Raw genomic sequence first — 16692 nt, forward strand, 5'->3', positions numbered from 1 at the left:
GACACAATGCCACAGAAATCTAAAGTGCTTCCTCTTGAACTAAGTTACCAATTCCTAAATATTTCTCTTTCCACACTCAATAGCATGTGGTAATTGGAACAATCCAGAGATTATCGCATTGGAGGTCCTACTTCACAGTCTCAAGTCGAGCATCCTAAATTTTACTTTCAGGAACTCCTCCTTCTTTCTACCTACATCACTGGTGCCAATATAGATCACGACCTCCAAAGGAGCCTGCAACTGCTCAGTGACATCCTCGATTCTGGCATCTGAGATGCAACATATCAACCTGGAGTCATGTTTACAGTCATAGAAACATGCGTTTCTTCCCCAGATATCAAAATGTCGACCACTACTGCCCTTACACTCCTCTTCTCCAAACTCTGCAACTGAGCCACTTGTAGGGCCATGTTACATAACTGTATGGAAGCACTGCCCTCACCGGTATCCAAAATGGAAACCCAGTTATCGAGTGACAAGGACTCAGAGGATTCTTGCATTTGGTCTTTATAAATTGCTCATTGTTCATGCATTCCCCCTCTGCCTACCTGTTTTAACCTATGGTGGGACTACTTTGTTAAATGAGCATTACAGATGCACTATAGGGATTCCGTGAACTGCTCAAGTTTGGAAAACCAGATTTCAAGTTGTTGCAGCCGAAGACCTTTCTGCAAAAGTGATTGTTTAGGTAACATGCAACACCCACACCTATCCACATCTTTCAATTCTCACCTCCACTTTTCAATGTTGCTGACTGCCTGACTTGGATATTCCCTTGTCTGTTCCTCTAGGTGTTTGCATGGAGTATCTCTCTTACATTCTCCTCTAGGTACTGTGGATTGCCTGCCTCAGGGTCTTTGTCTCACTTGTTTCTCTAATGATATGCTGGCTTCAATACATTCATTAAGTTTTTTTATTCTTTCATGGGGTGTGGGCATTGCTGGCTGGACAGCATTCACTGCCCATTCCTAGCTTCCCTCCAGGTGATGGTGGTGGTGAGCTGCCTTCTTGATCCACTACAGTTCATGCAACGTGGTAGACCCACAATGTCCTCAGGAAGGGAACTCAAGGATTTTGACTTAGTGACACTGAAGTAATGGTGATATATTTCCAAGTCAGGATGGTGAGTGGTTTGGAAGGGAACCTGCAGGTGCTGGTGTTCCCATTAATTTGCCTGCATTGACCTCCCTGACGGAAATGGTTATAGGCTTAGAAGGTACTGTCTAAGGATCTTTGGTGAATTTTTGCAGCACTGAATCCTCAACATTTTAAGTTGACACAGTACAATGTGCAGATGACCCAAACCTTTAGGCATATTTCTGGAAGTTACAGCCCTGACATATTACATAATCCAAAGCAATTTACTTCTGTGGATGCAAAACAGATGACAGTATATATGCAGTAGCGAATGACATAATAAAACGTTTTTTAAAAAAACAAACTTCAAACTATAACTGTTATGCAGAAATCCTGCTTTACATTTCCATGCAATTTACTTAATTCACATGAAATGAGCCGATTGCTTTCAATTGGTATTTATCCTATTTGGAAGAGGGAGGACAGCTGTATAGATGGGCATAAAAGAAGAATCTCCACTGGATTCTTCAAATAAAAGAGTAGGATCACTTTATCTGAAAATTTTCTAGGTTGTACATAGGATAGTTAACCAATGCCACCTACCAGACTCTGCTCAATAAGAAGACAGAAAAGAACAGCATTGCCAACTTCTCGTAAATTTTGAAAACACACAGTCTTCAGTTCCGCATATTCCACAATGTCTTTCAGCTGATGATGGAAGAATTCCAGAATTCCTATTGTTTACAAATACAATTTGTCAACCATAAAATATTGCACATTTCATAAAAATAATACAAATTAATATAAATGTTTACTACTCAATGAAAAATGGCAAAAGAAAACTAAGATTTCAACTGCCCTTTCACTGGGTCAGACAGATACTTAAAAAATCTTGAGGTTAATCAAAAAGGAATACAGATTTCTAAATTGCTGACATGGAGACAGTAAACAGAAGCTTGTGTTGTTAAGCCATCTCCAACAGGAAATTGAATAAATTTAAGATTTTCATAAACGTGAGTTTTTAAATTGGCATGGATATAGACTTCCTGTCCAATTAAAGGCTGAGGGCCAGCTCTAGAAGCTGAAGAATCAATCAGAGGCTTTTCAGCTTCAGAGAACTATATGGGTATAGTAAAAAGAAAACAACTGGTAAGGTGCTTCAATAACTTCTCAAAAGTCAAATATAGAAAGCAGCCACGAGATGATTGTTACACTTCGCCCCAGGCAGGGTCTGGAGGCTCTGTCTTATCAATCCTAAGACCATAAGACATAGGAGCGGAAGTAAGGCCATTCGACCCATCGAGTCCACTCCGCCATTCAATCATGGCTGATGGACATTTCAACTCCACTTACCCGCATTCTCCCCGTAGCCCTTAATTCCTTGTGACATCAAGAATTTATCAATCTCTGCCTTGAAGACATTTAGCGTCCCAGCCTCCACTGCACTCTGTGGCAATGAATTCCACAGGTCCACCACTCTCTGGCTGAAGAAATGTCTCCACATTTCTGTTCTGAATTTACCCCCTCTAATTCTAAGGCTGTGTCCACGGGTCCTAGTCTCCTCGCCTAATGGAAACAATTTCCTAGCGTCCACCCTCTCCAAGCCATGTATTATCTTGTAAGTTTCTATTAGATCTCCCCTTAATCTTCTAAACTCCAATGTATACAATCCCAGGATCCTCAGCCGTTCCTCATATATTAGACCTACCATTCCAGGGATCATCCATGTGAATCTCCGCTGGACACGCTCCAGTGCCAGTATGTCCTTCCTGAGGTGTGGGGACCAAAACTGGACACAGTACTCCAAATGGGGCCTAACCAGAGCTTTATAAAGTCTCAGTAGCACAACGGTGCTTTTATATTCCAACCCTCTTGAGATAATTGACAATATTGCATTCGCTTTCTTAATCACGGACTCAACCTGCATGTTTACCTTTAGAGAATCCTCAACTAGCACTCCCAGATCCCTCTGTACTTTGGCTTTACGAATTTTCTCACCATTTAGAAAGTAATCCATGCTTCTATTCTTTTTTCCAAAGTGCAAGACGTTGCATTTGCTCACATTGAATTCCATCAGCTATTTCCTGGACCACTCCTCCAAACTGTCTAGATCCTTCTACAGCCTCCCCACTTCCTCAGTACTACCTGCCTGTCCACCTAACTTTATATCATCGGCAAACTTCGCTAGAATGCTCCCAGTCCCTTCATCCAGATCATTAATATATAATGTGAACAGCTGCAGCCCCAACACTGATCCCTGCGGGACATCGCTTGTCACCGGCTGCCATTCCGAAAAAGAACCTTTTATCCCAACTCTCTGCCTTCTGTCAGACAGCCAATCCTCAATCCATACCAGTAGCTCACCTCGAATACCATGGGCCCTCACCTTGCTCAGCAGCCTCCCATGTGGCACCTTATCAAAGGCCTTTTGGAAGTCTAGGCAGACCACATCCACTGGGTTTCCCCGGTCTAACCTACATGTCACCTCTTCGAAGAACTCCAACAGGTTTGTCAGGCACGACATCCCCTTACTAAATCCATGTTGACTTGTTCTAATCCGACCCTGCTCTTCCAAGAATTTAGAAACCTCATCCTTAATGATGGATTCTAGAATTTTACCAACAACCGAGGTTAGACTAATTGGTCTATAATTTTTCATCTTTTGCCTTGATCCTTTCTTGAACAAGGGGGTTTCAACAGTGATCTTCCAATCATCCGGGACTTTCCCCGACTCCAGTGACTTTTGAAAGATCTCAACCAACGCCTCCGCTATTTCCTCAGCCACCTGCCTCAGAACTCTAGGATGTAACCCATCAGGCCAGGAGATTTATCAATTTTAAGACCTTTTAGCTTTTCTAGCACTTTCTCATTTGTAATGGGCAACCATACTCAACTCAGCCCCCTGACTCCCTTTAATTGTTGGGATAATCCTAGTAACCTTCCAGATATTTTGTAATGAAATTCTTCAGAGACGTTACATATTTCTAATCAAACTGTTCAGAGATGTTATTACTACCTCTGCTGCAGGTTGGACTTCAACCTGAGCTGCCTGGTCCAGAGTAGGGACATTATCACTGCACAAGGGCCCCCAGTCATTCTCCAAAATAGTTCTTCATGCCCCTAAGTATCGGCCTGCCTCATGAGGTGGCCTGCCTTCTTGGGCTCCAATCCACCTCCAAAATCAGGAATAGTGACAATCAAAAGCAGAAAGTGTCCCAAAACTAACATGCCGGATGGTGTCAGCATCTTCAAGTCTGCAGGCCCCCTGCTGCATCTCCATTCCTGATCTTTTAATTTTGTTTTGTTGGTGGCATTTACTTTTGATCAGCTGCGTGCTTGAAACAAGCAGAAATGTATTACTAAGTCAACAATCATTGCAAACTGTTAACATTTACATAAAACGTTACATCATAGTACAGACCCTTCAGCCCGCGATGTTGCGCCAACCTGTGAAAATAATCTGATGCCCATCTAACCTACACCGTTCCATTATTATCCATATGTCCAATGCCCATTTAAATGCCCTTAACGTCATTGAGTCCGCTACTGTTGCAGGCAGGCCGTTCCATGCCCCTACTACTGAGTGAAGAAACTGCCCCAACAACTGTCCAAAATCTATCACCCTTCAATTTAAAGCCACGTCCCCTCATGTTAGCCTTCACTATCAGAGGAAAAGGTTGTCACTGTCCACCCTATCTAACAATTATATGTCTCAATTAAGTCCCCTCTCAACCTTCTTCTCTCCAACGAAAACAGCCTCAGTTCCCTCAGCCTTTCCTTGTAACACCTTCCCTCCATACCAGGCAACATTCTAGTAAATCTCCTCTGAACCCTTTCCAAAGCTTCCACATCCTTCCTATAATGCAGCAACCAGAACTTCATGCAATACTCCAAGTGCGACCTTACCACTGTCTTGTACAGCTGAAGCATGACCTCGTGGCTCTGAAACTCAATCCCCCTACCAATAAATGCCAACATACCATATGCCTTCTTAACAATCCTATCAACCTGGGTGGCAACTATCAGGGATTTATGCACCTGGACACAAAGATCTCTGTTCACCTACACTGCCAAGAATCTTAAATTCGCCCAGTACTCTGCATTTCTGATACTTCTTCTGAAGTGAATTACCTCACACTTTTCCACAAGAAATTCCATTTGCCACTTCTCAGCCCAACTCTGCATCTTATCTATGTCCCTCTGTAAACAACATCCTTCGGCACCATCCACAACTCTGCCTACCTTCTTGTCATTTACAAATTTACTAACCCATCATTCTACACCCACATCCAGATAATTTATAAAAATGACAAACAGCAGTGCCCCTTGAGGCACACCACTGGTAACTGAGCTCCAGGATGAACACACTTCCTATTAATCACCACCCTGTCTTCTCCAGCTAACGAATTTCTGATCTAAACTGCTACATCATCAATCCCGAAACTCCACATTTTAAGCAACAGCCTACCATGTGGAAACTTATTAAACACCTTACTGAAGTCCATATACTCATCAAGGGTTTTACCTTCATCCACCGGTTTTGTCACCTTCTCAGAGAGCTCAATAGGGTTCGTGAGGCATGACCTACCCTTCACAAAACCGTGCTGACTGTCCCTTATCCAATTATTCCTTTCCAGATGATTATAAATCTTATCTCTTATAACCTTTCCCAACACCTTACCCACAACTGAAGTGAGGCTCATTAGCCTATAATTACCAGGGTTGTCCCGACTCCCCTTCTTAAACAAGGGAGCAACATTTGCTATCCTCCAGTCTTCTGGCACTACTCCTGCCGACAATGATGACAAAGATCGAAGCCAAAGGCTCTGCAATCTCCTCCCTGCCTTCCCAGAGAATGAGGATAAATCCCATCGGCCCAGGGGTCTTATCTATTTTCAGATCTTCCAAAATCGCTAAAATCTCCTCTTTGTCAACCTCAATCCCACCTAATCTTGTAGCTTTTATCTCATTCTCACTAGCATTGCCCTTTTCCAATGTGAATACTAACAAAAAGTATACATTAAGCGCTTCCCCTATGTCGTCAGGTTCCACACACAACTTTCCACTACTATCTTTCGTTGGCCCTAATCTTACTCTAGTCATTCTTATTCCTGATATACCTACAGAAGGCCTTAGGGTTTTGCCTGATCATATCCGCCAACAACTTCTCAGAGTCATAGAGATGTACAGCATGGAAACAGACACTTCGATCCAACTCATCCGTGCCAACCAGTTATCCCAACCCAATCTAGTTCTACCTGCCAGCATCTGAGCCATATCCCTCCAAACCCTTCCTATTCATATACCCATCTTAGATTTTACAATTGTACTAACCTCCACCACTTCCTCTGACAGCCCATTCCATTCACGTACCACCCTCTGCATGAAGAAATTGACCCTTAGGCCTCTTTTATATTTTTCCCCTCTCACCATAAACCTATGCCCTCTAGTTCTGGACTCCCCCACCCAGGGAAAAGGCTTTGTCTATTTATCCTATCCACGTCCCTCATGATTTTGCAAACCTCTAAGATCATCCCCTCAGCCTCCGACGGTCCAGGGAAAACAGCCCTGGCCTATTCAACCTCTCCCGATAGCTCAAACCCTCCAACCCTGGCAACATCCTTGTAAATCTTTTCTGAAGCCTTTCAAGTTTCACTACATCTTTATGATAGGAAGGAGAAGGAGACCAGAACTGCACACAATATTCCAAAAGTGGCCTAACCAATGTCCTGTACAGCCACAACATGACCTCCCAACTCCTGTACTCAATACTCTGACCGATAAAAGAAAGCATACCAAATGCCTTCTTCATTATCCTATCTACCTATGACTCCACTTGCAAGGAGCTATGAACCTGCACTCCCAAGGTCTCTTGGTTCAGCAAGAGGACCTCCTGAGGACCTTACCATTAAGTGTACAAATCCTGTTAAGATTTGCTTTCCCAAAATGCAGCACCTCTCATTTATCTAAATTAAACTGCATCTGCCACTTCTCAGCCCACTGGCCCATCTGATCAAGGTCCTGTTGTAATCTGAGGGAACCTCCTTCACTGTCCACTTCACCTCCAATTTTGGTGTCATCTGCAAACTTACAAACTGTACCTCTTATGCTTGCATCCAAATCCTTTATCTAAATGACAAAAAGTAGAGCACCCAGCACCGATCCTTGTGGCACTCCACTGGTCACAGGCCTCCAGTCTGAAAAACAATCCTCCACCACCACGCTTTGTCTTCTACCTTTGAGCCAGCTCTGTATCCAAATGGCTAGTTCTCCCTGTATTCCATGAGATCTAACTTTGCTAACCAGTCTCCCATGGGGAACCTTGTTGAACGCCTTACTGAAGTCCATATCAATCACATCTACCGCTCTGCCCTCATCAATCCTTTTTGTGACTTCTTCAAAAAACTCAATCAAGTTTGTGAGACATGATTTCTCACGTACAAAGCCACAGTGACTATCCCTAATCAGTCCTTGCCTTTCCAAATACATGTACATCCTCTCCCTCAGGATTCCCTCCAACAACTTGCCCTACACTGACATCAGGCTCACTGGTCTATAGTTGCCTGGCTTGTCCTTACCATCTTTCTTAAATAGTGGCACCACGTTAGCCAACCTCCAGTCTTCTGGCACCTCACCTGTGACTATCGATGATACAAATATCTCAGCAAAGAGCCCAGCAATCACTTCCCTACCTTCCCACAGAGTTCTAGGGTACAGTTGATCAGGTCCTGAGGATTTATCCACTTTTATGTGTTTCAAGACACCCAGCACTTGCTCCTCTGTAATATGGACATTTTTCAAGATGGTACCATCTATTTCTCTACATTCCATATCTTCCACGTCCTTTTCCACAGTAAACACTGATGCAAAATACTCATTTAGTATCTCCCCATCTCCTGCGGCTCCACACAAAGGCCGCCTTGCTGATCTTTAAAGAGCCCTATTCTCTCCCTATTTACTCTTTTGTCCTTAATGTATTTGTAAAACCCCTTTGGATTGAATGAAGGCTTCATTCGGAGGTTCACTGAAGAGATTACCTAGTATGGTGACGAAACGTCTGACAACAAACATTCTGGATCAGCGAGTATACCTACATCCAGAACCTCAACCTGAGCTACAAGTCTTCTCAAAACTTGCTAACCCTTTGAATGCTCCTTAACTCTATTTGCCAAAGCTGTCCAATGTCCCCTTTTTTTGCCCTTCTGATTTCCCTCTTAAGTATGCTCCTACTACCTTGATATTCTGAGGATTCACATTATCTTGTCTAAACCAGACATATGCTTCCTTCTTTTTCTTAATCAAACCCTCAATTTCTTTAGTCATCCAGCATTCCCTACACCTACCAGCCTTCCCTTTCACCCTAACAGGAATATACAGTCTCTGGACTCTCATCATCTCATTTCTGAAGGCTTCCCATTTTCCAGCCATCCCTTTACCTGCAAACATCTGCCCCCAATCAGCTTTTGAAAGTTCTTGCCCAATACCATCAAAATTAGCCTTCCTCCAATTTAGAACTTCAACTTTTAGATCTGGTTTATCCTTTTCCATCATTATGTTAAAATTAATAGAATTATGGTCGCTGGCCCCAAAGGGCTCCCCCACTGACACCTCAGTCACCTGCCCTGCCTTCTTTCCCAAGAGTAGTTCAAGTTTTGCACTTTCTTGAGTAGGTACATCCACATATTGAATCAGAAAATTGTCTTGTACACACTTAACAAATTCGTCTCCATCTAAACCCTTAACACTATGGCAATCCCAGTCTATGTTTGAAAAGTTAAAATCCCCTACCATAACCACCCTATTATTCTTACAGATAACGGAGATATCCTTACAAATTTCTCAATTTCCTGTTGACTACTAGGGGGATCGATAATAATAATCCCAATAAGGTGATCATCCCTTTCTTATTTCTCAGTTCAACCCAAATAACTTCCCTGGATGTATTTCCGGGAATATCCTCCCTCAGTACAGCTGTAATGCTATCTCTGATCAAAAACGCCACTCCCCCTCCTCTCTTGCCTCCCTTTCTGTTCTTTCTGTAGCACTGGTATCCTGAAACATTAAGCTGCCAGTCCTGTCCATCCCTGAGCTATGTGTCTGTAATTGCTACGATATCCCAGTCCCATGTATCTCACCATGCCCTGAGCTCATCTGCCTTCACTGTTAGGACTCTTGCATTGAAATAAATACAGTTTATGAGTCCTACTTTGTCCTCTGCTTTGTCCCTGCCTGTTTGACTCGCTTCCTTTCTTAACTGTACCAGTCTGAGATTGATCTCTCTCTCTGGGTCCCACCCCCCCACATTAATAGTTTAAATCCTCCTGAGCGGCTCTAACAAATCTCTCTGCCAGTATGTTAGTCACCTTCCAGTTCAGGTGCAATCCGTCCTTCTTGTACAGGTCACTTCTGCCCCAGATGAGATTCCAGTGATTCAGATGTGAATCCTTCTCCCATATACCAGTTCCTCAGCTATGCGTTCATCTGCTCTATCCTCCTATTCCTACCCTCACTAGCTCGCAGCACCGGGAGCAATCCAGATATTACTACTCTCGAGGATCTCCTTTTTAAATTCCCCTCCTGACTCTTCTTAGCCCTCTCTTTAGATCTTGTTTGGCTAACTTATAACTCAAAATCCACCCTAATTAAGCCTTGACATATCATCCTCACATAAGCCTTCTTCCTCCTCTTGACAAGAGTTTCAACTTCTTTAGTAAATCATGACTCCCTCTCTCGACAACTACCTCCCTGCCCGATAGGTATATACTTATCGAGGACCTGCAGTAGCTGTTCCTTGAATAAGCTCTACATTTCAAGTGTGTCTATCCCCTTCAGTTTCCTTCCCCATCCAATGCATCCTAAAGCTTGCCTAATCGCACCATAATTGCCTTACCCCCAGTTATACCTCTTTCCCTGCAGTATACACTTATCCTTGCCCATTGGTATTGTAAACATAACCGAATTATGGTCATTATCACCAAAGTGCTCACCTACCTCCAAATCTAACACCTGGTCAGGTTCATTCCCCAGTACCAAATCCAATATGGCATCTCCCCTTGTTGGCCTGTCTACACACTGTCAGAAAACCCTCCTGCACAATTGAACAAAAACTGACCCATCTAAACTACTTGAACAATAGTATTCCCAGTCAATACTGGGGAAGTTAAAGTCCCCCATAACAACTATCCTGTTACTCTCGCTCCTATCGAGAATCATCTTTGCTATCCTTTCTGCTACATCCCTGGAACAATTCAGAGGCTTAAAGAAAACTCCCAACAGGGTGATGTCTCCTTTCCTGTTTCTAACCTCAGCCCAAACTACCTAAGTGCATGAATCCTCAAACATTCTCTCAGCTGCTATAATACTACCCTTCATTAATAATGTCACGCACCCGCTCTTTTACCATCATCTCTGTTCTTGATGAAACAGCTAAATCCCGGAATCTGCAACAACCATTCCTGTCCCTCCTCTAGCCATGTCTCTGAAATGGCCACATCGAAATCTCAGGTACCAAACCATGCTGCAAGTTCACCCACCTTATTCCAGATGCTCCTGGCATTGAAGTACACACATTTCAAACCGACATCCTGATTGCTGGTGCCCTCTCGCGACCTTGTAAATCTATCCTGACCTCACTACCCTCAACCTCCTGTACACTGGAACTACAATTCAGGTTCCCAACCCCTCCCCCAGAGAGCATTAGCAAATCTCCCCAGGATACTGGCACCCCTCTGGTTCAGGTAAAGACCAACCTGCTTGCAGAGGTCGCACCTTCTCCAGAAAGAGCTCCAATTATCCAATAATCCACTTCTATTGGCTGAATGCAGATTTAATATTTTCTTTGCAACTTGAAGGTTTGTACTGGTGAATACAAAGAACTGGGGAAATGTCAACTGATAGCAATGACACTGAAGTTCAATGGCTTCGTGCCACACAGCTGAGCAATACAGGGGCTTGGTAAATATTCCTTCATTTGCTGCTAAAGCACGATATTTGGTCTTGTATGATTGTCTAGAGATTGAGATGATGAATGCCAGCCATGATGAAATCATCCTCTCCCGGTTCCATTAATGAGACAAGCTGGAAGGTCAAGCAAGGGGGAATTCCAGCTCTCTTCAAAACTGCTGGAGAAGTTTCACTCTTCCAAGTATGAAACTTCAAGCCAGCACAACCCCATATAAAAAATATTTAATCTCTAATCTTTGATTTTCATTGAAGGATGTACAGGCATGGTAAAAGAAACTTGGGAGACAGGAGCTATTAGCTGTACTCACTGTCAAACAGTTCTTCTGGGGAGAATATGGGCACATTGTAGCCCAAAAGAAACAGCAGTTCTACTGATTAAAAAAAAGTGAAGCTTCAATAAGTAATACACTTTTCTATAGTAGAAACATAGAATCCCCAGGAGTGTGGAAAGAGGCCGTTTGGCCCATCAAGTCTGCGTTGACCCTCCAAAGAACTTCCCAAGACTCAGACTCAGGCCCAGCCCCCGACCTGATCCCTGGTAATTCCTCATTTACCATGGTTAATCTACCTAGCCCGTGCATCCCTGAACACTATGAGGCAATTTAGCATAGCCAACCCACCTTTGGACTGCAGAAAGAAACCATTGCACTTGGTGGAAACTCAATCAGACAGGTGAAAAGGTGCAAACTCCACACAAACAGTCGCCCAAGGCTGGACTGAAACCTGGCTAACCACTGAGCCACCATGCCACAAAACAATTCTCAAATCCATGAAAGAATAAAAAATAGAAGGGAAGCCTATTATCTGTAATTGAATGAAGAAAACTACTTCTAAAGCAGGTAATGAACATCGCATTTCTTTCAATCACCAGCAACAAAGAAAACTAAGAGGTGAGAAAATGCTACAGTTTTGAAGTCTGCTTGTAGCACTGCAGTGCCAAAGCACCTGTCAATTTCAGTCGCCAAATCAAGATCATAACACGCAAATTATTCCTTACAGCTGCCTTTTAGCGATTGTCAAGGGAACTAATCTGCATATTGGCCACTGTACACACTTTTTCTGGCAAACTACAGCTAAAAATCCAAGAATATGATCTTGGTCATGACCAAGATAGATAGAATTTAAGTTCTATTAACAAACAAAATAAACAGTTGCTGGAAATACTGATGATAGTTTTATGTCTTAAATCTTACACAGGGCACTTATAGTGCAGTGGTTAGTATCTCTATCTCTGAGCCAATACGTCCCAGTTCAAGTTCTACTGCTCCAGACGTATATAATAACATCTGTGAACAGTTTGATTACAAAATATCCATGTCTTAAATGTTATGCATTATATCTTGATAAAGTGCATTGGTGCATGCCATAGATTGTTGTGTATTTTCACATTGTAGAACATTAAGGGCAGAAAAGGTCATGCCAAATGTGAGAGACCCCTAACACTAGAGGAAATAATGAACACTGATCTGACACTTCCAAACAGCTGCAACTGAAAGTGGAATTGACTACTGAATGATTTGATTTGTGATCAATGATCAATTAGCTGTCAATTGATAACATCATGCATTGAATATTCATTAATGCAAAATATGGTCTCTGGTTCCCTTGTGGATTGCTAACATTACCAGAATTGGGATAGCACGTGCGAGAATTTCGGCAGAAAGTGCAGGACGAGAGGATTCCAATTAATTGTTTCAATTAGTTCTTGTAAATTGGACTTAGAATTTCCTTTTATAAACCAAGCTCAACTTATTCGTTGCTCAGCACAGTTCTTTTTATGAACTTATGAACAGAATTATATATGGATTTCTGAGGTAGTAGCCCATCACATGACTGTGATGATTTCATCCTGTACTAAACCCAATTGCATCTCCTTTTCCTTTTTGTCTCTCCTTCCTAAGCACTGAAATCCCTCAGACATTCAGTTCTCAGCTTTGGTTATTCCGCAAATATATTGAGCTCATTTACAACTATTTGCACTGTTAATTTGTCTATCTTGTTGCAAATATGCTGAGTGTTTAGATACAGGATGTAAGTTTTTAAAAACATTTTTACATATTATTTTGTAGTAGGGTATAATTTGTTGCTAGCCCTTATTTCCTCTGTCTCTGCTTTTCTTTCTTTCATTCCTATCTTTTAATGTTTCCCTGTTATGTCTCCCCATTCAGATTCCCATTCCCTTGTTATTTCAACTTAAACTCTCCCCCACCATCTGAATGAATGCCCAATGAAGATACAGGCCTTGGTCCCGCTGGGGTGTAACATGTCCAACTTGTACAGGTCTCATCTTCCTCAGAATCAGTCCCAATGCCTCAGGAATCTAAATCTCTTCTGCTACACCATTTCGCCATCCATGCATTCATCAGCCTCCCTTTCCTGATTTCACTAGTACATAGCACTGGAAGTAATCTTGACTTTGCGACCATGGAGGTCTACTTTTCAATTTATTTCCTAGCTCCCTATATTCTACTTGCAGAACCTCATCCCTCACTTTCAATTACTTTTTTGTTGAAATTACTTTGGGTTAGTTCCATGACATTACCATGTCATGGAACCAGAGGTAAGGTAACCAGAGACCATATTTTGCATTACTGAATATTCAATGCATGATGAGGAGAGAGCCAGAACCCAAAACTGAGCATATGAAGCCATTGGTGCTGCATGGAGCACAACACTGGCTGTTCACATTCCTTCACGATTAATTCCACACTTAGATTTTGAGCAAATTTCTGTTCTCATTATTAGTCTGATTTCATCCTTTATGAACAATACCACCCGTACTCCTAATTCTCCCACTCTTAAAGATTTGACTTCAGTCAGATATTGCTTTTGAGTGATGTCTGTAGGTTGATGAATTCAATAAAATACAATATTCCACACAACTGTGCCACAACAGAATGATATGCAGATTCCTGTCCTCATTTTCTTACATATGAATTCTACAGTTTCACCCAGATGACAATAATGGATCAAGGCCAAGCTTGCACTGATCCATTCCAAACGTCTCATCCTGTGACTAATGGGATATCATGAAAGGCATGGTAGCTAAGAGGCATTTTTCAGGAAAATGTAGGCCATTTGAACCTTTATAAAAGACTTTTCCATTAAATTTTTTTTAGAAACTCGCTAGTTACCAATACTCACAAATACAGAATGTGGGCTTTGCTGGCTGGGACGGCATTTATTGCCATCCTTGGTTGCCCATGAGAAGCTGGTGGTGAGTGCAACAAAACTTCACTCTCAATTTTGTACACAACACTGACTTCCATTACAAAAACAGAAATTGCTGGAAAAGCTCAGCAGGTCTGGCAGCATCTGTGGTGAGAGTTAACGTTCCGGGTCGAGCGACCCTTCCTTAGATTTACAAAATCTGTAGTTCTTTCCGTTTTTAGTGACTTCCGTTATTCGGGCATCATGAACAGCGTCCTTGTTTTTATGGAATAAATACTGCGATCAAAAAGATAATAAATGCTTAAAAGCAGTTTGCACAAGGGATTCCATACATTAAAATGAATATCTGCCTTATCATAACTGCACTGAATTGAAAGCCAGTATGATTTCACAAAACTACATTTCTGAGTGCCACATTATTAAACGAAATTTCACTTCTGTGGGGTGCACATTTGAGAATATTGAATAAACAAGGTTTTACAGAAAAAAATGGCAGAACAGATAAGATATTCCAGTTTCTCGTCCACTGATTAACCTCATTTTTATTTTCTTTCTAAAATATAAAATTGTTCATTTTATGTGGGCAGTGCAGATTCATTGAATATGAATCTTCAGAAAAACAGACAAAGGCATGCTCAATCATGACTAATTCATTACAAAGACAACCTTTTATTGGATTGGAAAATGCCGATTGGAAATTGTAGCCTCCTCTTAAAAGACCTAAGGGTTAATAATATTACATGCCATCAATAGTCATTCTTGAATCATTGGGGGATCCTAAAAGTTTGCAGTATTGCTCAAGTTTAGTTGTTTGAAAGCAAGCGACAGCTGGCCTCTGGTGGTTCAATCCCTCAAGTTTAGCGTAGCCACCTTTATGTTCAAGCCTTCTGTGGCCTTTTCTCTGCTTAGCTTTGTAGACTTATCTAATAGAATAACCACCCTAAAAATTGTTCATTCTCCAAGTTTGGTCTGCAGCGTACTTCTCATCCTCATTACAAGCAGCCATGATTTCAGCACCTAAAGCTCCATATTCTGGAATTCTCATCATAAATCTCTCCATTCTGCTCTTTCATAAAAACTCTTAATTCCTATCTTTTCAACTAAGCATTTGATCACTTTTCTAAAGTCCCCCAACTATGCTCAATGTCTTTTTATATTAATTCATTGTAATATTTTCCACATTCACTTTATTCGCCCATGGGGTGTGGGCATTATTGCCGAAGTCAGTATTTATTGCCCAGTTCTGATGTAATGAAGGTGATGACGGTGAGCTACCTTCTTGAAACACTACAGTCTTTGGGTGTAGGGACAGCCACAGTGCTGGTATGAAGAAGGGAGTTCCAGGATTTTGTCCCAATGAAAATGAATGCTGGAACATCAGAATTAGGAGCAGAAGCAGGTAATTCAGCCCTCCACAATTTAACATGATCATGCCTGATCTTATCATGTACTCAGCTCCATGCTCCTGCCTGCTCTCCACAGCCGTTTATCCCACCTTTCATCAGGAAGGCACTTATTTCTTTCTTGAGTCCGTTGATTGATTCTGCATCCACTGCACTCTGGACTAGTGAGTTCCACAGATTCACAACCCTCTTAAAAAGTAATTTCTCCTTATCTCAATTTTGAACCGACTGCCTCTCACTCTAAATCTATAACCTCTAGTTCAACACTGTCCCACAACAGCTGTTCAAATTCCACCATATCAACCCTTTTTAACATTTTTTATACCTCAAATCAAATGCCCCCCTCCATTCTTCTGAACTCCAGCGAATATAAGCCCAAGCTATTCAGCTGCTTCCCATACAACTGTCCTTTCATCCCTAAAATAAATCTGGTGAACCTCCACTGAACTGCCTCTGAATGAAGGAATGAACAAAAATATAGTTCCCGGTCAGGATGGTATGCGACTTGGAGGGGAATATGCAGATGGCGGCGTTCTCATGTATCTGCTGCCCTTGTCCTTCTAGGTGGTAGTGGTCATTGGTTAGAAAGTTGCTAAGAAACCGTTGTGAATTTTGAAAGGGCATTTTATAGATGGCACATACTGCTGCCAAAGTGTGTTGTGATAAGCAAAATGAGCATTGAAGGTAGTATTTCGGGTGACAATGAAGCATGCTGTTTTGTCCTGGATGCTTCTCATCTTTTGGAGAAGCACCATCCAGGCAAATGAAGATTATTCCAACACCTATGTGGCTTGCAGATGGAAAATTGGAGTTAAGTTACTTGTTATAGAATTCCAAGCCTCTGACCTACTTTCATAACTGTAATAGTTATACAACTGGCTTTGTTTAGTTTCTGGTCACTGAACCCTCAATGTTGATTTGGAGGAGCCGGTGTTGGATTGGGGTGTACAAAGTTAAAAATCACAACACCAGGTTATAGTCCAACAGTTTTAATTGGAAGCACACTAGCTCCGAAAGCCAGCGTGCTTCCAATTAAACCTGTTGGACTATAAACCTGGTGTTGTGTGATTTTTAACTC

General features: G+C 42.0%; 1 protein-coding gene across 2 annotated transcripts in view; it reads right to left on the minus strand.

Annotated features, from left to right (window-relative positions):
* cyfip1 (cytoplasmic FMR1 interacting protein 1) overlaps positions 1 to 16692 on the minus strand; it is a 194580-nt gene that overhangs the window by 16814 nt on the left and 161074 nt on the right. For both annotated transcript variants that reach the window (XM_043692305.2, XM_043692304.2), the window contains exon 26: positions 1681 to 1811. In XM_043692305.2, coding sequence (XP_043548240.1) covers positions 1681 to 1811 — 131 coding nt within the window. The remainder of the gene's footprint in view (positions 1 to 1680; positions 1812 to 16692) is intronic.

This window comes from Chiloscyllium plagiosum, unplaced genomic scaffold (genome assembly GCF_037043375.1).
Source record: "Chiloscyllium plagiosum isolate Xiang-an unplaced genomic scaffold, Cpla_swu_hap1 HiC_scaffold_6, whole genome shotgun sequence".
Classification (NCBI taxonomy): Eukaryota; Metazoa; Chordata; class Chondrichthyes; order Orectolobiformes; family Hemiscylliidae; genus Chiloscyllium; species Chiloscyllium plagiosum.